The 23,923-nt window shown below is 34.6% G+C and overlaps 1 protein-coding gene across 50 annotated transcripts in view; it reads left to right on the top strand.

Annotated features, from left to right (window-relative positions):
• The window catches only part of LOC136853629 (E3 ubiquitin-protein ligase lubel-like), a 238,984-nt gene that overhangs the window by 71,463 nt on the left and 143,598 nt on the right, over positions 1 to 23,923 (top strand). For 35 of the 50 annotated variants that reach the window (XM_067129752.1, XM_067129788.1, XM_067129762.1 and 32 more), the window contains exons 3-8: positions 14,518 to 14,663; positions 16,946 to 17,098; positions 18,482 to 18,547; positions 20,942 to 21,007; positions 21,727 to 21,832; positions 22,799 to 22,895. In XM_067129752.1, coding sequence (XP_066985853.1) covers positions 14,518 to 14,663; positions 16,946 to 17,098; positions 18,482 to 18,547; positions 20,942 to 21,007; positions 21,727 to 21,832; positions 22,799 to 22,895 — 634 coding nt within the window. The remainder of the gene's footprint in view (positions 1 to 14,517; positions 14,664 to 16,945; positions 17,099 to 18,481; positions 18,548 to 20,941; positions 21,008 to 21,726; positions 21,833 to 22,798; positions 22,896 to 23,923) is intronic. The other 15 variants (XM_067129721.1, XM_067129624.1, XM_067129745.1 and 12 more) reach the window with 3 other exon arrangements.

The raw sequence follows: 23,923 nt of genomic DNA, 5'->3' as shown, positions 1-23,923 counted from the left end.
TACCCTTTTCCCACATATTCGTCTTATTGTTATGCTTTTTACCGTAACAGCTTTCTTTACTGTACATAAGAAAAGCAAAAATGATACTGTACTGAAGCTAGCAGAAGGAGAACGCGGATGTGTCCGCTTGCTAATCCAGTATGATAACAGCAAGAGAATGAATTGGCTCTGTCCTCATAGTTTTGACAAAGCCCATTCATTAGTCATCGAATATATTAAAAAAATTGCAGAATACAATATGTGTGATGAGGGAGGAAACTGAGATGCAAGATAAAGGGATTGCTGAGCGAGATGCCAAATCTTGTGAACTTGAGAGTATGCGGGATGAGACAGATGACGACGCAATGAATGCTCCCAGTTCTTTGACTTAAGACTGATGATCCCACGACGAGGTTGAAACTGTTATAAACTGTCGTGAAGAAAATGACTGCTCCTAATACAGAGGAACTTAGTAGCGGTGGGGGCGGTTAGTTACGCCAGGGCACCTCAAGCGGTGCACTGTAGGCATTACTTAAGGTTCTTTGCAGCGTCCCTTCGGCCCCTTGCTGCGACCCCTTTCATTCCTTGTACTGTACCTCCGTTCATATCTCTTCCTTCCATCTTACTTTCCACCTTCTCCCAACAATCGATTCATAGCGCAACTGCGAGGTTTTCCTCCTGTTACACCTTTCAAACCTTTTTACTCTCAGTTTCCCTTTCAGCGCTGAGTAATCTCATAGGTCCCAGCGCTTTGCCTTTCGCCTGAATTTTATATTCCATTCACTATGTATATTCCTAAAATAGAGGGAAATCTTAAATATATAATCGGGGAAAAGAATTTACCAGCAAGAAGATCTACACAGACTTCAGGTAAAAACACTGATAAAAAAGAGAGGTTACTAATGCCATTAAAGATATTCAGGTTATACATGCGAAGTCTGTCTCTAAATGTAACGTTGTCAATGTTGCTGATACTTTCAGTAGCGGTGATGCAGCCACCCGAATGCGTAACGTGGTGGTAGGAGCTGAAACAAAGATCAGGAAGCTGAAACGACAAACAATAATTTGTAATGTTTATTGGAAGGAAGATGATGTGGCTGATACATTAGTTGACAAAAACGTATATACAGTTAATCCATAACGTAAAGATGATAAGTTTGTTAATCGAGAAGCCTGTTGCAGGTGGGACACCCGTATCATCCTAGAATTTAATCTTGAAATTCGAAAGGCTATTCATGACGATGGTGGTCAAGTTACGTATGTTATGGTGGGGTACTGTAAATTACGTACGTGACAGGTACCATGTGCTGACCTATTTCTATTGTCAGAGGTATGGGCATCTGGAGAAGGAATGCGAGTCCAAAAATGATGACAGACCATGTGGTAGCTGTGCTGGTAATGATGTAACAAAAGACTGTATTTCAACTGAGGTCCAATGTATAAATAATATGAGATAAAAAAAAATACCGAAAAATGGATGAAATCCAGAAACAGCAGAACTTTGGATGTGAGAATATGGAGAGCAGCAGCAATGCTGAGCTTGGATATAAATGTTGAGGTCTTGATGTGCGCCTTCGTAAAGATTTAATCAGTTAGTAAAAAACCACAGAAATCAGAGAGTTTTTTTTATGAAAAGCCATTTCACTATTAGCAGTTGCTGAAAAATGACTAAATTACTTTGATACCGCTAAGAAAGGCGAAATAACTCCTCTTACTCATACCTCCCTTCATATTGCAAGAGAGAGTAGAGCGATGGGTGTTGAGGGGTGGGGGGGAGTCGGACTTTTTGTTGCCAGAAGCTGTTCTCATCTTTTAATTATTAAGAGACCTCTGGTAACTGGTTTTGAATATTTTGATGCAAACTTCAAATACTTCGATTAGAGAGTATCTTTTATTGTTGTGTACAGGCCTTTATGGTCAACTGTCAGTTTTTTTTTTTTTTATGGAGGAAGGTACATTTCTAGAAATGGTGGACACAATGCACATGATGGCAAAAAAGGTTCATATACCTGGAGACTTTAACCTATGGATGGAAGACCCGAGAAGGCAAAATTTGCTCTTTGGTGAGTAATGGGAGTAACATCGGTTGGCTAATAATGTTGATGCGCAACAGCCTCGACTGGTCACACATTAGATCTTGTTTAATGTGACTTGGTAAATAACAGTGTATCAGATATTAGTGGTGAGGAGAAGCGTACCATCTCTTCAGCACATAACCTTATGACGTTTAGATGTTTGTTTTGAAAGACCATGTGATAAAATAAATAATTTTTACGAATAGATCGAATGTTTATTTACGATTGAAGTGACTCGAAAAATACATTATTATGTGAAATATATAAATGTTCCGTTTAGTCTTGGCAGCTCACATTTTTTTAAGTACAGGATGTTTATGACCTTGAATGAGTGGGAAGACTTTGGAACTGAGAGATAAAAGACGCAAAGAGAACAAACGGCGAAGTTTAACGACTAAATTTGAATGGGAAGAATGCTTAATAAGGAGCCATTATAGTTACTTGATCAGGAGGAAGAAAACCGGATATTGTAATCAGAAAATCCAAGAAGCGGCATAGATGTGAGTAAATTGTATCGATATCTTCTCAGGTTATCTTGTAATGTTAAGAAATAAGGCCTCCTGGTGATTTCGATGATCAAGAAGGGCTTGATAGTTTTCTTGCATTTAAAAGAAAGAAAATTAAGAATATAATTGTCACCTTCGTTGAAACGCCGAATCAGATCAATACTGAACCTGATACCGGAGTAAGACTATCGAGATTTAATAATATAAAAATAAGGATTATAGGATTATTAAAAAGGCAAGGGAAACATACTACTATTGATCCGATGCCAATATTTGAATTTGTTGAAAAGGACAAATTTTCTTGTCTCACTGATATACGATGAAAGATAAAAATACCAGCATTTCTGAGTGCAAGTTTCCTATATATAAGGAAGTAGCTATTATGAAATCAGTTAGAAAAGTGGACTTAATTACCAAAAGTTAAATTCTTAAGGACCTGTTTGGAATTTATCATTTCATTTCTAAAATGCTAAACTATATGATTATCGAACAATTAGTTATTCACCAGGAAAGGTTAAATGCCTTACAGGATGGTCATTCAGCTTACAAATGAGTGATGAAGGCAAATGTAATCTCCTGGTCTACCTCGATCTTCTGCATGACAGAACGCACTGTGTACAGAATGATAGCTCCTGTCAGTCGTGTGAAACATTAAGAAGAGGAGTACGCCAAGGAATCGTGCTAGGTCCAGTCCTATTATTTAAGTATATACAACTGGTTTGTCAAATGTACTGCTGTGACTTTGGGTAAAAATTGAAGTTGTTTGTAGGTGACACCCAATTTTATTTCTCCTGAAACGATATCGAAGATACAAATGAGAAACTAAGTTCTAATGTTCTTACCAGTGCTAGGTTGGCACTTAAGCAACTAAAACTAAAACAGAACTGCTATACGTTGATGGATAAAACACTTGAGACGCCTTGGCAATATTCGGTTACATTTAAATAGTAATCTCCTCCTGGTAAAGTCCGTGACTTAGGTTTGATGCAGGACCGCAATATGTCTCTCAGTGCTAAAACCAGTAATGCCGTAAGGGTTACTGGACATAATTTTAGAAATATTACTTTTGTTAAAAAAATATCTGAGTGTTCTATTAAGAAACTTGTGATTAATTGTGTCGAATAGAAAGGACCACAGCAACTCTATGCATTAAAAGCTACATGAGACTAATTTAGGAAAATCCAAATTATACTAAAAAGAGCTGTAATGTTAATGAACGGTTTCGACCCTCGGGATAGGATTACCCTTGTATTATAATTGTAATAACCTTCAAACTTTTAAGATACGCTTGTCACCACAAATCATAAGATCCGAATGAAGAAATTCTGACGTCCGTAGCAGGATTCGAACCCGCATTCGGTATATCAGAACGGGGTCACGTTAACCACCTAAGGGTCAAAATATGTTATGGCTCATCGAGCTATCAAAACTGGGTATTCAAAGTATCTGAAAGATTTACTGTGCATTATACAACTAACGAATGAACTCAGCACAAGACTATCTACAGATGGTTTAAAGTTACCGGAGCCAAGACACACTTGCATATTTTAGCTATTTTGGAGCTCCATGATAGCAAGATAAACTTCCTCCTGAAGTCAGGACTGAAAATATCAATGCTCTCAAGAAAAGATGAAAGACTTTATTGTTTTTTAAGCTTTATGATGTGAACTTTACAGTTGATGTGAAATACGCCGTCTTTTCTTCGTACGTCTCCGCTAACATGTGACAATGTCAAACGCATTTGCGGATTCCACAGATCACCCTCTTTGGAATGGTACCGGATAAGGCGCCTGCTGAATGAATGAAAAAACAAAGAATAGACCTGTGTAGAAAGTCAATCGTAACAGCTTCAGAATTTGCTTGTATGTTATTCTTTTGAACAACCACGTTTCACTTCTACAAAGATGGTTCGGTTAAGTAGTCCTCTCTCTCTCTCTCTCTCTCTCTCTCTCTCTCTCTCTCTCTCTCTCTCTCTCTCTCTCTCTCTCTCTCTGTGAACTGCTAACATAAAGAGGCCCATTGCTTTTGCATTTTAGAGTGAATGATGAATAAAACTATCTTTGACCTTTTTTATATATCATTATAACACGCCTGACTGCGGAAACCGGAACCTATAATAACCACATTAATCATTTTTTCAGCAAAGCGGAAACCTTAGAAAACATTCTTCGATTTGCTAAGATATTTGATCGAATTGACGGAATGCGGTTAAGCGTATTGTTTGCGAACTTGGCGGTCTCTTATCATGCTGTTTTTACCATTTCCAGGAATTATTTTTCCTAACTGAGGAGGGTTACGGCGACCTAACAACGCCTGTGGATTACCTATATCTTATAGTTAGCGTCTTGCTTTGTTTGCCCGTCCATCGGTCCATCTGAAGGTTACTTTGTTATGGTATAGTCTTCTGATATATTTTTAGAGATTTTTGTTGCAAAGATCCCATATTATTTTTCCCCTGAATGTATTAATTTTTAAAATAAATAATTAGAATTAAGTACATTTTATATAGATACAACATACATACATACATACGTGCAAATGTTTTTTCTTGCTTTTCAACCAGTTTTTAGCTGCACACCCAAATATAAAGTGTGGTTCTACTGCAAATCTCCTCTAGACCTGAGGGAGGCCATAAGTTAATGGCTGAAACAACTGTCGGCTTTGGAACGACTAAACTGAGTAACGTAGTAGTTGTTGTTTATCGTTTTGCTAAGAGGATTAGAAGAAGTAAAAAATTATGAATTTCTTGCCAAAGAGTTGTAGATGCCACGTGTTTATTAGCTTTTGACGAAAATAAAAGAAATACTGAGCATAGAAAAGCCCGTATTCATTTTTAATGGATTTGCCCGGAGAGAAAAATATCAGTAAAGGTTATAACATTTCGTTTGATTGCGTATTTTTATCGTTTTAGTCTTAGCCACTGAAACTCGTATTTTCTTGCAACGAGTATTTTGATAGAAGCCTATTGGCTTGTATCTGTAAACATTCCGCACCTACTCCTTTCTTTTACGAATCTGGCACCATTCCATTTTCTCTCTCTCTCTCTCTCTCATGTAAAATAATACAATCTCATGCATACGTGTACACAGGCGCATATATATATATATATATATATAAAATAATACAATATCATGCATGTGTGTATTATATATGTATATATATATATATATATATATATATATATATATATATATATACATATATATATATATATATATATATATATATATATATATATATATATATATATATATATATATTATATATATATATATATATATATATATATATATATATATATATATATATATATATATATATATATATATATATATATATATATATATATATGCTATGTCTGATTGTCGCCCTTCTTACCTCCACGAGTCTGTCCAGCTTTCAATGGTTACACACTGATGCTGAGGTCAAGAGGAAGGCGTGGGCGTGGGGCTAGCAGCCTCAACCTTAGACTTGCTGAAAACCAAAAGGTTGTGGCAATCTGGGGGACTTCTACTGTATTCCATAAGGGAAAAGTCGAATGGTGTGTGTTTTTAGTTTTCTGTAAAACAAAATATTGAGATGGCCATTTGTCTGTCCGTCCGCACTTTTTCTGGCCGCCCTCAGCTCTTAAAAACTACTGAGGCTAGAGGGCTGCAAATTGGTAGTTGATCATCCACCCTCCAATCATCAAACATACCAAATTGCAGCCCGCTAGCCTCAGTAGTTTTTATTTTATTTGAGGTTAAAGTTAGCCATGGTCGTGCGTCTGGCACCGCTATTGTTGCCAACAACACAGGCTACCACCGGAGCCGTGGATGAAAGTTTCATGGGCCGCGGCTGAGAGTTTCATACAGCATTATACGCTGTACAGAAAACTCGATTGTGCCGAAGAAACGTCGGCGTATTTTTTATCTGTTAAGCGTGAGTTTAGATTAAAATGACTTGGTTATGTGTTAGAGTAATCTTGCTTTTATTCCACTTCTTAGTAGGTTACATTTTCTTATACTGAATATATCCTCCGTAGTGGGACAGTGCCGTCAGTGCACCTCGTGCGGTGCACTGTAGGCATTACTTAAGGTTCTTTGCAGCGAGCCTTCGGCCCCTAGCTGCAACCCCTTCCGTTTCTTTTACTGTACCTCCGTTCATATTCTTTTTCTTCCATCTTACTTTCCACCCTCTCCTAACGATTGATTCATAGCGAAGCTGCGAGGTTTTCCTCCTCTTATACCTTCCAAACCTTTTACTGTCAGTTTCCGTTTCAGCGCTGAATGACCTCGTAGGTCCCAGTGCTTGGCCTTTCGCCTAAATTCTATATTCAATTCTATACTGAATATATTGAATTCAAATATCTGTCTGACCTCGACTGTTATTTTCCTCTTACTACGTTCTCCGTTGTTTAAGCAGAACGGCGTCTTCTGAGAGAAGTCGAATCAGGGAATTATTCACTCTTATTATTAACCAACAGGGCCACGAGTCGATGTTTACATCGTCTATCCTCAGTTGTCGTGACAGCCAAGTTTACCGGTTGCCCCGTTGACGGCCAAAAGACATTTTGTTATTTTCACTTGTGGTCCATTTGAAATTTCGTTGTTTTGTGGAATGTCCTTTAAGTTGTTGGAGGCATGACAGGAGAAAGGAAACACCGTAATATACTGCTGTTGAATTTTGAGCGTAGATATTTTTCGTATGCTATATATATATATATATATATATATATATATATATATATATATATATATATATATATATATATATATATATATATATATATATATATATATATATATATATATATATATATATATATATATATATATATATATATATATATTATAAAAAGTAAACTACGCTCAAAGTTTCCTTTTTTGTATGTATGTATGTATGTATATATACTGAATTACTGTCGTTTTGTGTGATTATTAATGACATAATCTCATAGTTGCTTCTAATACATTTTGAAATTCAAGAAGGTGATATTTTTAGTTTACTGTATTAAGTCTGGTTTTCTTAGGAACAGGCACTACAGTAATACCAAGTCACTGAAGTGTTAGTGTTTGTATTATTACCTCGAGATTAAAAATTTTGTCTTATTACTGTAAACTTGAGGATGCCATATTTGTTTAAAACTATCTTCTCTTCCTTTACTGCTGTCATCAGCACAAAATTCAGTGAAACTGGAATGTGCCGCTTAATGGAACATTTCTGAGCTGTATGAAATTATTATTATTATTATTATTATTATTATTATTATTATTATTATTATTATTCATGACAGTTATGCTTGTTTTTTTATTCATATTTCAAATAAGAGTTTAATTATTAGCGATTCTATAATTTCCAAACCAGGCCAAGTCAATCTTATTTTTCTTGTTGAAATGCGAGTATTTATTCTATGATACTATAGCTAGCACACTACTCAAAATATACTGATACGAAGTTTGAGAGCATTCCTTTCAGTGGTCATATTTTTTTCAATATCGAGGTCCTCTCTTCGAAATTGCTGATGTTATTCAAGGCCAGAATTCCAGAGAAGAATAGGAATAAGATGAAGAATACAGTGGGGTGATAATAACAGCAATGACAATAATGTAGTTTTTATGCTTATCATGTTTCCAAACGTGTCCCTTCCTGCCGTAACATTCAAAAGCACAATATTATGACATATCCAGAGAAATACATGGCGACAGCGGCGCCCTGTTTGAACGTCAAAAGCTTGCTCCCGGTGCATTGAAAGACCATGTTTTACAAACGATAAGGGATGGCAAAAACAGCTGCATCACCTGCCGTTGCATACGAAATTCAAGGTTGCCAACATTTTAAAACTCGGGGTAACTGAAAACTAACTTTTAAGCCAACTAATAATGTTAGGTTTTAATATCTTGCTCTCTTGCTGATCTTCTGTGGTGTTTGCACATTTTTTCCTATATATATATATATATATATATATATATATATATATATATATATATATATATATATATATACATATATATATATATATATATATATATATATATATATATATATATATATATATATATATATATACATATATGCATATCTATATATATAAAAGGGAATGTTTGTATATTTGTTTGTCCACTATAGAAATCCGAACCGCTTGACAGACCCAGACAAAATTTTGCACACGGCCTCTATGTCACCCCAGAAAGGTTTTTAACTCAAAATCAAACCTCTACCCCGTGACAGACATACAAACACAGACAAAACAAATTAAAATTTCGCTTTTACGTCACCTTTTCCTTCACTTTCCTGGGTTTGTTGTCATTTTTCACATGATGCTTCACCTTTTCTTCTTGCGCTGCCAGGAGTATGATTAACCTACAACATTAATCCTCTGTAACATCAATTTTTGATCAGAATTTACTTGAATTTTGATCATAATCTTGATAATAATTAATATAATTGTTTATTGCCTCGATAAAATCTACATTGAAAATCTAAATCGATAATTTCTTTCCGTAGTAAACGAAGCTGAGTCCACACATGCGTAATAGTGGCTTAACGCAACAATTTCAACCAGCAGAAACCACTCTCTCTCTCTCTCTCTCTCTCTCTCTCTCTCTCTCAAACACTTTGGAGCAAAATCTATCTCTGTCTATGAGGTTTATTACTAAATTAGTACCTAGAGAGGAGACCAACAATTTACAATGCAAAAAAGTGAAGGCAGTGTCTGCATTAGGAACAAAAAAAGGTACATATAGTATAGAAGTTGAGATGATATATCATTATGCCTCAGATGATTCCATAACTCCTCTACTACTTACTTCTTTGGAAGAACAAGCACCCATAAAGGGAATATGTATTGAAAAATAACTTACTTTTACACACGCGACATCTGGCAACCACTTCATCACACGAAAAGCGATAATCACAAGTCATTTGCCCTGCTCGTTCATACATATGGTTGAAGACGTTATACGATCTATTAAGTAAATAAACACATTCCCTATGTGCATACGGTGTTAAAATGGTCCTACACACGATCCTACTTCATTTATTACATGATCAACAACATCGTGTAGGAAGAACAACACATTGATGGCTGTACTGGAATAATGGAAATATTACTTTGGACACCCCAGCAGTTGGAATTAATTATCGTGTGAATTGGCAAAAAACTTCACTGCATACAGAAGATAAGTTTCTTTTCACATTGCTTGATACTGATTACCTGGAAGATAATAACTGAAAATTCTAGATTAAAACTTCACAGGAATGTAGATCATTACATTTGGAAATCTTTTCCGAAAGGCACTTGGAGGGTAAATTTATTAGTTGCAAATAGGGATTAAGTTAAGAAATGGCAACTACCTTACTTCGAGTAACTCGAAATGCTCTGAGCTTACACAGCACATCAATTCGTACGTTTTGCTTATGTATTCATACACAGTAAGGAATAGTATTCCTATCATTTAAGAAAATAAAATGATTGTTTATGGTTATATATTAGAATGATGTATATTCATTTCTATCTTTTATCAACGCGTATTTATTCAAAATAATAAACCTAACATTCCTCCAAAAAGGGAAAGATTTTGTTTGATTCATGATTACGTCATTGTATGTACTGACAAGTTCATAGATGCCGCACGTGTAACTTTTTACACAATTCTACGTTAAGGAATTTGATGTAATTGTAAAGATAATGAGTGGTAATTTATTAAGTTATGTTAAAAACGTCCCTAAAGCCAATATAAAAAATATGTATCACGAGTTGAAGTTAGCCGTATAGGAAAGTGTTTTGCCACGTTTTTTCTTAAAATGATGGGGGGGGGGGCCGTTGGAAGGCTAACTCGCGCAGCAATTCACTTAATAATAGGAAAGAAGTAAAAAGCCACAACTGAGTAGACTAAATATTTCTTATTAACAAAAGATGTTTATCCTCATACAATATTAATGAATGAGTTTAAAGTTGAACTGAGTGGTTGGTTCAGTTCAGTGAAGTTTACTTTCATTATAGTAACACATATCATAAAAAGACATCTTTGGCCAGGCCTATACCAAATTGTCTGTATCATTGTTTTAGATTTTTATTGTATGATTTGGACTTATAACGGCCTGCAAATAACATTGAAGGATCTAACTGTGAAATGAATAAGTCTGTGCATAATTTATTCATATTCTGATCAGAGCGTCTGAGATGCTTCTCAGATGAAATACACTGGAAAACTATCACGAAATCAGCACTAACCTGTCCACACGTGCAATTACCTGTCAGTCATTCACAAGATATTTAGGTAATACCATCAGTTCATCTGTTCTGGTGAGTGGACTGTCTCCGCCCACAAACTGTTGTCTACACATGAGTTTTAACGGCAGTTTCGATGAACTGACAGAAGAAATGACAGGTAAACTTTAGGAAGTTAAGGGGGAGAGAGAGAGAAAGAGATAGTTTATCAAATGCCATTCAGAGTTTTTCTGGGAAGTGCTGGGTTGGTCAGTCAGTGTATATATATATATATATATATATATATATATATATATATATATATATATATATATATATATAATTTTCATAAAAATTAAGTAGTTTCAGATATACGACTATTAATTATTTACTGTTTCATTCAACATTTAATGATAATCAAGTATGAAACACGGGTGCAAAAAGCTTCCATTGCATTACCAGCTTCATGTACCTCCACGGAAGTCCCATCAGCAACGGATCGAACTGCTTTCCTGTCTATTTTGCACTTTGTTGTTTCCTTGGTGTTAAGACCCTACCGGTCCAATACCTCTTCTCTCTTACTCGCATTTGCTACCCTTCAACATTCTTTGCTTCATCTATACAAGTAGGAGGTAATTTTACCAGACACTTTCACTTTTGTACTTTTTCATTCCTGAACTGTAAACACTTTTTATCCTAACTTATAAATACCATACAGTACTGAGACTAACACATCTACACTTTTAGCATCCCTTTAGTCCTCCTGACGCTACAGGTACTGCCCTTTATCTCAACCCATCCTCCTCCCCAGTCCACCACACCTTGCCCTTTTACTTTGATCTCACTTAGTGCCATGCATCTAGTTTTCTTTCCATAATCAAGTCAGCTGTCATAAATTTCCTATATTTTGTATTACATCCTCTCATTTTCATAACGCCAAAGTACTGTACAGGTATGGAGCTACAAATCCACCATGTCCAGTCATTTGCTGATTTTTGTACCACACATAATGGCACGAATGTTATTTAGTTTCAGGCATCCTATAAGAGAATAGGTTCGTTCTTCATATAGGGCCAGTCTCATCTATAATGGGCTCAGCAAACCCCCACTAGGCTCTTCTATCCTTTTGAACATAATGTATTTGCATTACAAAACAGTAGTCTTCCAAGGGTAGCAATGAGCATGTAGTACTGGTCAACACCCCAACTGTAGCAGCCACTTGGAGATTAAACGGCCTGATGTATGGGATTGCCATTGGCCACAGAAGAAAGACGCCAATTTATCATTTAGTGGACATTTTTCCCCACCAAAGGGTTCACAAACCCTTCATTAGGTGCTCTTGTGCATTGGAAATTTACGCATTATTGTCCCAGGCAGTTACCAGTATTATTCAGGTAATGCCACTTACTACTTCCATGGGTGGAGTTAAATTGAAATTTGTATATATATAAATTATTGTGTATCCAAAATTTATTCGTTTCTCATAACGGCTAATTAGGAAACTTCCATATCATCAGCCACTTCAAACATCTACATAGAAGGCTCATTGCACCTCTATGAATGCTTCACCATTCACGCCTGGCTTGCATGCACTCTAGTGCTTCCTAGATATTAAGGTCCTTAATTTCCAGTACCTCTTTCATGCCATCTATCCAGAACTTTTCAGTTTTAACTTTCCTCCTCCTTCCCAGCACTTCAAATGGTAACATCTTTTCACCAGACTATCATACTGCATTATTTCTTCATAACCTAACCTTCAGAAAAAGTATAATTCATCCTTCCACCAACGCCAACCTTTTTACCCCTGCTGTGTATCTCAAAATGTCTTAACTTATAATTTCTCCTCAGGCCACATATACGAAGCAAGCCATTCACTTCAACAGATTAATTTTTATTTCATTCGTCTACATGGAACACCCACTCTTCGCTTCCATAAAGGAGTATTGCTTACATTTCACTTCTATAAAGGAGAGTTGGTCCAACAATTCCTTTTACATCCCCACCTTGGCTTCATTAAACATTCCAAGTCCCATCCCAATCTTTTATGCAAACTGTTTTACATTCCTTGATTGATTTGTTCCGTGACTTGCTTCTTCGTCTATCCTGTCATTAGTTATACGAGTATGTCTCCCAAATAGCTTAACGAGTCAAAAGCTTCAATTCTTCCGTCATCTAGTAATTCATTGTCCCATGTTCGTGGTTCCCATTTACCCTCATAACTAAATATTTGTCACTGTATCGTTTGTAAACTTCGGGCATTCCTGACTCCATGACCTCCTTTCTTATTCCATAACGTTGCACTTACATCTGCTGACCTTTCTCTGACTTTTGGATTGACGCACTTATCACGGATAATGAGGTTTTTCCAAACAGGGACCGTTCAATCCTCCATGACTGAAGGGTCTCTGATAGTCTTAAATGTCACACTTTTTCCCTCTCTCGCTCTGCATTCTATCATCCTTCAAATTTTGCGTTATTTACCATAAATTTAGGTTAGGTAGGTTAAGTACAGTCTGTTTTTCGACTAGGAAATAATTTCTCATATTCAGAAACGATACTAGATTACCCGTAATCCCAAGATAATGAAACATGAGAATGAATGACCATAGATTTTTTGCGTAAAATGTTCGAGGCGTTTATTACGGCTCTTTTGTTCTTTGAACAATCTGAATATATTATGTATATATAGTATCCTTTGATTCCTTAGATTTGACTTACTCCTCTTTGTGCTACGAATTGTTTGAGACTGGCTTTTTTTAAAGGATTGTGAATAATGTAACCCTTTTGTTCGTAAAATAGTGTTTACCTATTAGAACTGGAAATTTGGATGGCTTCAGCTATCCAGCGAAACTAAATTATAAGATTTTATCGGCTGGCCAATCGTATGGAAATGATATTTAATCTGTAAGGTACTTAAATTATTAGTGTCTTGTTAAGTTAATGGTAGGAATTGTAAAGGTTTGAATTTATAAGCTGCGGGAAATGTAACTGACTGCCTTCTGCGAGCAGTAATGATGGTTTAAGTGAAAAAGAATTGCCCCGATACCATGGTTTGGTAAATACTGCGTAATGTGGTGGACTTTGTTTATGAAGAAGGTATTTCAAGGTGTATTAACTGGCTATTGCTGTTGTTATTAGAGAGTGGCTAGAGTAATTTGATTTATGAACTGGTTAATACTGAGACTTTTAAAGGGTTAAACTAACTAACTATTGTAGACGTTGTTGACCGGTGAATACAGTGGCCCCTCAAATAACCACATGCTTCATGGGTGTGGCCCTCCGATAAACAACAAGACATTCAAAATACCCCGCAGAATACACAATTTCTCTCTGTAGGAGGTTAATTCTGTCATAGTACTTACGCCACCTACCTCACATGGGGCACTAAAGGTTGGCTGCAGCGTCCCTTCTGCCCTTAACTTCCGTTCGCTTTAAGCATTTACCAGCAAAAAATTGTGTCTTGAAAGGTACCCTAGCAAGAAACAGCCATAGGCTAATCACGAAGCTGATAAGTAAAAAATTCTGATAAACTGAGACCTATAAGTTACCGTGTTAATGACTATGAAGGTTTAAACTTGGTCACCAAAGGTATGATGGATAGGTCAATACAAAGAATAATGAAAGTGTGTATTAGCAACTAGCTATAATAATAAAATAATAATAATAATAATAATAATAATAATAATAATAATAATAATAATAATAATAATAATAATAATGTTCTGTAAATGTGCTGTATGTAATTCAACCACTTGGTCTTTTGCAGACAAACGTGGAGATGGCCAACACTGTGATCTGTGCGGCTCCTCGGAGGCTGCCGTTCGATGTGACAGATGCGGCTCCCAAGCCTTTTGCCTCTCGTGCGATGACATGTATCACAGACACCCGAGGAGGAGCTCCCACCTCAGGAAGGTATTCTTGAGTTTCCTTGAAGGGTGTTCCCCCATACCTTCATCGATATGCACCATCATGTCTTCTAGTGTTGCCTTTTCTAGATATGCTGTATGTCGCATCTTGTCTCAAATTATTTATACCAGGTGTCACATAGGTCATAGTAATTATGTTATGTCCGATCTCCCGAGTATAATCTAAAAACACACTTTCTTTGAGGCTCTCTTCATTAAACATCGTCCTTGAGACGTATTTCTACCATTGTAGGGTTCTTTGGTACGAATGTAATGTTTCATAATGTATTTCGCTCCTCTTTTGTTTGTTAATTTTCCATCCCATTATGTGCGCGTCATCTTAGTTTCTGGTAAGTATCGTCAATCATAAGTCTTCACGTACCTTTTTTAGACATATAGGTTTCATTGTCAAAATTCTCATGTACCTTTGCAATATTTATTTTGTTTCCAAAACTTTTCAGTACCTTCACCATTTTCTTCTTAGAACATGGGTTCTCAACCATTTATTTTTCACGTAACCCATGAATTACCAGACATCTAACCTATATACCAGTGACCCAATACGGGATGTATAATGGATGTGAATTAAGAATAATTCGGTATGAAATAGCACTGCATTGGATATAACAAATTTATTTGCATTGTAAGGATGTAGTTAGTGCAGATATTCTCTCTCTCTCTCTCTCTCTCTCTCTCTCTCTCTCTCTCTCTCTCTCTCTCTCTCTCTCTCTCTCAAACACACACACACATACCAGCAAACATTTTTGTCAACCATGCAATCACACTTGACAACCCGTTTGCGAACCCCCGTATATTTAAGGCTAGATTCCTTCCTTTTTATGTTCGACATTCTTGTCTGTACGTCTTATTTGCTTTTCAGCAACATCGTTTATGCACTTTGAATCTAAAATCCTCTTTACTTCATCGCTAAGGACATCCACCCTTCTTGTTATTTACTCTTTCGTGATATCAGTAACCATCCGTTTTCTTAACTCTCCTTACTTTGTAATATTGTCTGTAGCTCATATTACATCGTTAAAGTATAACTCTGTATAGCGTGATTTTATCCACATAATTTATAAAATAACAACAAATAACAGATTTTCTTACGCATTTTACAACTGAACGAGCTCAAAATGCAATATTGTTGTACTAAAATGCAAATAGAAAATACAGCGTAAAATTAATATTTAGTCTACAAATAGATCTGAAAGTACTAAATTAATTTATATGTTTAGTGTTACATGATGAATTTATGACATTGTCATAAATTTACGTGTAGGGTTGCTAATGATATGGTTGTTATTTTTTCATGTCTTTGGGGATTAAAATTGTATTACAACTGACACATTTATTTTAGACTTACACTACAAGTAAGAAGGTTAAGAATCAGAGAGTAAATACCTGTGTAGGATAGCAATATATGTAAGTGAACCATTTTTCATTGTTCAGTATCAGTTAATTCCTGTTTCTGATGTTGGTGAAATGTCTCAGCGGTAGGGTGTTACCACCTGCAGCGTTCCATGTTCGTCGGACTGTTCTTGGGAGCATCCCTTGTGCCACTAGCCTCATTTCTTTCACCTTTTACTTTCGTTCCTTTCTCTCTGGTTTCTTCCACCTAGCTGTTCATTTTCTTTAATTATACCTTGCTCTAAGTCTCACCTGTCAGACAAGAACAAATCCTTTGGGCGATTCCAATAATTCTTAAAATATGTTTGATTGGTCTTCTTAAACTACATCTCAGTTGGTCTGATGAGTCCAGAGGTCCACACCAGACCTCTTACGCCTCGTAACACTAGCTCTCCTGTGGGTTGCTGTAAGGCAAGGGCCCATTCTGGAGTTAGGCTAGCTTAATTTAAACCAACCAACATTATTAAACTACTTTATAATAATAATATTGGAGAAACAATCCATGGTTACGTATGGGTACATATATTTATTAAAAGTTAAATCTCTACAGAGAGCTTTGTGGAATCTGTCGATTCCCCTTTTCAATCTCTTTCCATTAGATTGAAAAGGGGAATCGAACAGATTCCCGAAAGCTCTCTGTAGAGATTTATTTTTAAATATATGTACCCAACATACCTGCAGATTTGTCTCTCCATTTCAAGACTCATGCTACTATGAGTATATTTTTAGAATTAATAATAATATCTACTTTAGGGAATGATCACGGAATTATTGTGTCTTTAATTCACTCATGTGAATTGGCAACTTTTACAATTTCAGCTGAGGCTTTCATTGCATTCATATGATAACTGTTCACCAACTATTTTCCTACTTTTTCAGGCTGTGGACAGTCTAAATTCTGTGGGAGGAGGTGTAAGACCCCCATTGCCACCCAAGGGAGAGGGACAAGGGGCACCACCACCTCAGCCTCCTCCCAGAAAAAACAAACGCTCAGGGTTCCTTTCAAATACTGGTTTCAATAAAAAAGAACAGGTAATGCCAAACAATTGTGTTGTGCCCCTTTCAGCGTGAGGTTTCCCCAAATAAACAGATAGTTCACGTTGTAAAGACAATTATTTTGTATGGTTTTTTGGTAATTTTTTATTTAATGAATATTTTTGGCCACGTCAAGTGTGTCAGAGTACTTATGCAATAGGCATCATGTTTTGTGCATTAAGGTAACCTTTTTATCATTATTTTTACATTCCTTTGTAACATCTGATTTTTTTTTTTTTTCATTTTTATAAGATTCCACTACTACAGTTGCATGCAGTGTGAATATCCAATAAACCATCTCTTGTTTGTGTAGTTATTAATATTTTATTAAGTATTTTGATAAAATATGTTCTTTTAAATATTATTTGATATTATAAGACATTTTTCTATTAGCTTCATGTTCATTAAAAAAACATTTTATGAATTACTGAAATATGGTTAAACCTATTTTTTGTATAGTTTTAAAGTGTCTCAACTTTTATTTTTTAAACATACAGTACAGCTGAAAAATAATTGGTGTAAAAAGTTTGTGCTCAATTTTTTGGGGGATATATGAAATGTAAGCTTTTTAAAAACTAGTTAAAAAATCATCTGCATGGTATAGGGAATTTGGGTAATTTGACGGTATATATTACACAAAATTTTAACAAAACTTTTAATTTTCAAAACCTTATTTACCTTGTAACATCAGTAACTTGATGTATTATTACATCAGTTTTGTATTTTACTAAGCATGTTCTCAAATGTATGTTTGACGTTGTTTAAATTTTTTTATTTTCTTATAATCTTGATTTTGTTTTGCAGTCATGTTTCCTGAAATAAATATGCTTTTGCCTGTGCAAAATCTATGGGTAAACTCTCACTGATAATGACATAATTGACCAAATAGTTCCTTAGAATAAGAGTTAAAGGTTTTTTGGTAAAGGAAAAAGTAGAGCTACTGACGAAAATAATTTTTTACCTAAAAGATAATGTAATTGTAGGGTACTGTATTGCAGTCCTTTTATTTACCAGATAAAATTTCAAAAGTTGATGAAAGTAAATAATATATTATCCATAGGCTTAGCACTCTGCTATCCAAAAGCACAGCTAGTTGTAAATTTCACATGATATACTATGCAGTAAAATTTGCATACACATGGAGTACTTACTGATTGACATTAACATGAATACATTATTTTTTTACACATATAAGACATATAACCCAAACAAACTGGCTTGACAAGTAAACAGCATGACTTTTGAGCTCCAGTTTTGTATCCCAAGTTCTTTATATTCTCTGTTGATATTAAGCCCTGCTTTATTTTTGCTTTATTTACCTGTTTTATTCACTTTCATTCACCTCTCTGTGTGTTTGGATTTCTTCTTCCTTTCCTGCAGAACTATCAATACAGTACAGGTTCTGGTCATGGATCCTACCGTTCAGCCAGTCTGACCAACTTACAGGTAACAGTATCTGCAAGAAAAGTGGTGGCTCCTTTTCAAATGCTTATTCACATTATGTCGTGGTTTGTTGTGACCAGAAAGTGTGATACAGATATAAATGGTAACTAACAAGATTATAGTTTCACAATATTTTTTAATTTATTTTGATTATTCTAGTAATCAAAAATTATCATCAAATTTATGATAAGTATTGCATGTAATTGCCTGGTTTGAAAGAATTTAGAACTTTTAGCGCTCAGATTTGAATGTTTATTAAACAGTAAGTGAATACCTGTCTATCAAATTACATCCTTATTGTTTAAAACATTATGGTCTAAAAATTCACTGAGTACCTGGTGAAATGTTTAGGATATTGGCCAAAATTCACTAAACATTTGCTTTTGTAAAATCATGATAAGGAGATACATTACTGTATTCATTGATATGATCTTAAATATATTATGGTATAGAATAAATGCTAATAGTTCTACATTATCTTTGAAATAATTGTTAATTTCAAGAGTATGCTAACCACTTATATTGCTGATTAATGAATGCTCAATTGGACTCTGTAAGTGGTTTTAATCTTATACAGCATGTTGGTGCTTCATTTCGTTACATTTAGCTACAGTATAGAAGTACATTTTTTTTCACATTACTGTATTACTCATAAGAGAATCATGAAGTTTTATATTTCATGAATTTATATAAATTAAGTCAAGCAGTATGTCATTCTGGAAAAGTGGCCCATTTCAATCTTGAAAGTTATATTTATTCTGTAGCACACTTTCATTATACAGTCACAGAATAAAAGGACACTACAGAATTACAGCGAACCTGCAGTTAAAATTAGTGCACTAAAAATTATGAGAATTTCCATAGAGTAGTGTCCTAAGGTGTGAAGGATACCCTTTAAGATGGTCAGTATTTTTCTTATGATGATATTTTTTAGTTGTGTTATCATGTTGAGTGCAATTATTTTTACCGGATAGTCTTAATTAGACTAATTCTTAGCATTTAATGGGAGTATACACCTGTGAATATATACAGTACTCATTCTTGAAACTGCCCAGAGAAGAAAATAGTTTTTCCCCTCTTTTTGTGAATTCCCTTTTTAAGGTGCATACTTCATACCGTGAAAAATCATGTATTATTCTCAAGCAGAATTTGTTGTTGTTGCTTGCAAATTTTGCAGTATTAATAATATGGAACATTGGTTAATCTTGGAAATAGTTCCTGTAAGAATTGATAAAATTCCTTTTTTCAAGATAGAGGATGCTGGATAATTTGATTTAACTAAAGTCATTGAGTGAAAAGTCTTCACTCATTTCATAGAGCAGGTTGTTTTGTGCAAGGATTTTTGCTGGATTTTTTTCCTTTTCTTCTTATATCTCCTCTACTCCATGTAACACATTTACTTATTATCAGATGCTTAAAATGGGCTTTTTTATATCATACAGTACGTATTTTATCACTGAATCTTGTATTTACCATTGTTTGTGTAACTCAAATGGGTTAACTTTTTTTCTGAATAAAAAGCTGTTTCAATACTTACTTTCATCTTAAAATTGAATGAATCTCAGAATCTGTCTTAATTACATTAGGTTTTAAGATTTTATGCTATATATCATGATGAGAATTTATTATAACTAGATTTACTTTTTTAAAAAGACTGCTTATGGCAGACTTGAATATTTACTCAAGTAGGAAATTGATGTTATGATTTTTACCTAAGCTTTGTTGCATTTGATGTGTTGGTTGCTGTTAGATCATATTCAGTTGGTAATGTTTAGTGCTATGGCCTATAAGTAAAGTTTAGATTTATTTACATTTGATCCTATTTAGCTAGATTTTTAAGTCTGTGTGTTTAAATGTGCACAGAAGGATCTACTGGGTTTTTAGTAATTGTTTTTTCTTTATTCAAATAGTATGTTGGAACTGATTGAAAAAATACATACTTGAATATTAATGTTTTTTGTGGCTTTTCATTCTGCTTTAGTGAAGAATGCTTCTAAGACCATGCAGATTGTCAGTTCAAAATCAAAGGTTCCAGTAATTCCATTGCAGCTCTGTTACTTTGAAATTGGTTTTCAGTGTGCAGTAGATGCATTATTGGATAAAGCAATGACTTTACAAATTTGTGTTCTGTATCTCTCTCTTGTACATGATGATGTAAGTTCCCCATTGGCCATAAAGAACTTGAACTAAATTGATGACATGGAGAACTTCACAAAATAATGTGCAAAAGATAAGGATAAAGGGAATAGAAACTGCACAGTTATTTAACGAGTCTTTGGAGCAAAGGGAAAACCTTAGGGTTTTGAAGTGACATTTTGGTCATTATTGCTGATCAGCTAACAAGTAACGCAGTGTTTAACCTTTTGTTTTTGTTGCTTCCATATCTCTGTGTTACAGAATGGTCCAAACAACTCAGACGGAGGCTCGCGTTATTCCTTGGCCCTTCCTGTTCGCAAACCCACGGTGATTGTCATGCTTTTTGTACCACCTCCTAATCTTTACCACTCTATGCAAGAGTTTTGTTGCATATACAAAAAGAAAATTGCGTTTTTGGTTACCGAACTTAAATTTTGGTGACAATTAAGTTATTTACCATCCTTTGGGACCCACAGCTATTGTCTTGATATTTTCCACATATGTGTAACATTTTGCAGGCTAATTTACGAAACTTAACTCAGAATTTTATACTGGTAGGATCTGAAGAATTTTTCAGGCATAAGGATTAGCATTTGACTTCTCCCAGATTAGTACTCCTCTTCAGTGAAAAATAAGTTTTAGTGATACTAAATACATTTAGTGATCTTGTTGCTTCAGTATTTCATGTATGCACAAACCTTTCATTTTAGTTGTGAAAATAAAATATTATTGGTTGTCTTGAATTTGTAGTGCTTCAGCTAGTTTTCAGAGTACAGTAATTCCTATGGAATCCATTGAAATTTCATGAATAATTAGACTTTGCATCAATAGCCAGTGTTCTCTTTCATTAAAGTTTGAAACATTGCCTTTTGTTATACTGTATGTGCTGTTTTTCAGCATTTTGAAATAAAAATTTGATCAAGTTATAGGTAATTGCAATCTTGTAGATTCAAATACTAATATATTTTTTCAAGAAATTTTATTTTACATGTAGTAATTTACAAAAACTAATAAATACTTAGTGTGCGCCTTGGGTAATTTTGCAGAGTGCATCAAGTGAAGCTGGTGGGAGCGCTGGCCGAACGATTATGGGGAGTTTGAAACGATTTATGGGAGCCCGACCCCTTCCTCCAACTCCTGATCAAGCAAAAAGTATGTATTGCATCCTGAGATTATGGAAGATTAACAGATTTGTGAAAATTTAGTAGATGGGTTATATAAGTTTTATCATTGGTGTCCACATGATCAGTGTTCATTTCAGAGTGCTCAGTCTTTTGGGCTGCTGTACTTCTGTAAATGAATTCATATAGTAGATACAATATTACTAAATTAGAGTAAAAGTAAAATCTAAATAATACATTCAACTAGTGTTATTAGACAAACAAAGTGGTTCTCTGAATTAGGTTTTATTTTTAGTAACCAGACTCCAATTGTTGTTACTTGAATAATCCTGCTCAAGCATTAGAGTACTATATGTTACTGCCTTCAGAAATGAAAAGAGTTCTGTATTTATGAATCAGAAATACAAAATATGTATGATATTTTGATTATCATTATTTTGATAGAGAATTGTACTGATACTATAATGTAATATCAGAGGAAAGTGAGAAATGGCCAGTCTTTCTAATGTCTAGAAATTGTCACCTTATGAATGACTGTACTTCGTATTGAGTTGAAATTGAAAGTAATGAAATTTTATTTCTTATGCTGTTATTGTTACATTTGTATTTTTCTGTATGGTTCTGGTATTTGATTTTAAGTTATAGTATGAGTTTACACTGAAATATAAAGGCAATTCAAGTTAATTACTCTACTGTGTAATGTATCCAAGGTTTCTGTATTAACTTAAGATGTATCCAAGTTATGGTCCAGTTGAAAACTGGACTCTGTGCAACTTCTTTGAACCATACAACCTCGCAAATACAAAATATTTATTTTTATATTTTTCTTATTTTAAAATTTTGAATGGTTATGGTCATGGTTATTTTATCAGTTAACTTTATTAGTATGTAAATACTGCACATTTTTGTAATATTCTTTAGATTCATTTTGCATATTGAGCTATTAACTAATTTGTCATTTTAAGGTTTTTTATAGACAATTTTTGTATTTTTTCAGGTGCCCTGAAAAATGAAAGACCATCTTCTTCTGCACAAAAGATTTTAACAAGAGCAAACACTAGTCCAAGTCTCCCAAATCTCAGTGAGCCTCTGAGGTAGGTTTTTTCACTGGTCTGAAACCCAAGTTTACCATTGCTTTCTTATATTGGTTCTACCTTTTAAAGCTTCACATTTTTTTTACACTAAACACACCTTCCCAAACCAGGTCTATATTTTAGAAAGAGGGAGAAAGAGCAAGTTAATCTTTGAGAAGTGAAATTGAGATTAAGATTGGTGTGCAGTTAATAATAAAGGATTAGTTTCAGAGTGTACTCTAAAGAAAAACATTGTTAGAAAGCTTCCCCTGATATTGGAAAACTGTTGCAAGTCTAATCAGGCAAATCCTTTTAGAGGTGAAGCAATTCCATATAAGTGTGTTATGCTTTACATATCTTCTAAAGGAACTCATGGCAGTTTAGGAGCAGACTTAGCAGGAATGGAAATTTTCCTACTTATGAACTGAATGAATGTTATCTGTTCATTTTGGTAGATTTTAGGTACTGAATTCAGTGCTGCATTTTCTAAAAGCAAAGATGTTTGAAAAGCTATGAAGAAAGACATTTGCTTTATTCCAATTGTTACTGCAGAGTAGTTTAAGCTGTACTGTGTGAAAATGCTCAGTTCTTTTAAACCATTGTTGTTGAATAAGGGATAGACTTGGAGTGAAAAAAAGCTTGATGGTAGAGTATAAATACTGCAAATGAAGTAGATGGTAAGTAGAAGACTCACTAATGAATTGTACTCATTATTTATTAATAGGAACAAGAAGGATTAATAAAGATTCTATGCTTTATATAGAGCCTGTACATTACACCAGAACTGCATATTATGACTGCCAAATTGTGCTCTTAACTTCCTGTGTTCTTAATATTTTTTTATACAGTATATGGTTTACTGAAAACCTTGAAATCTGACATTAGAGATGATTAAAGATATTTGACTTTCTCAGCAAGATTGAAACTCTAGTACAATCGAGTTCACCAATATCTGATGTTTTGAGATTAAATCTAGGTTAAGTCCTTATAAGTATGGCCCTAAGGGACCAGAACACTTTGGTAATGGAATTTAATTATGATAAGACTGA

The sequence above is a fragment of the Macrobrachium rosenbergii genome, chromosome 3 (assembly GCF_040412425.1).
Source record: "Macrobrachium rosenbergii isolate ZJJX-2024 chromosome 3, ASM4041242v1, whole genome shotgun sequence".
In the NCBI taxonomy this organism is placed as follows: Eukaryota; Metazoa; Arthropoda; class Malacostraca; order Decapoda; family Palaemonidae; genus Macrobrachium; species Macrobrachium rosenbergii.
The sequence above is the reverse complement of the archived record's forward strand: the minus strand, read 5'-3'. Positions and strand labels throughout refer to the sequence as shown.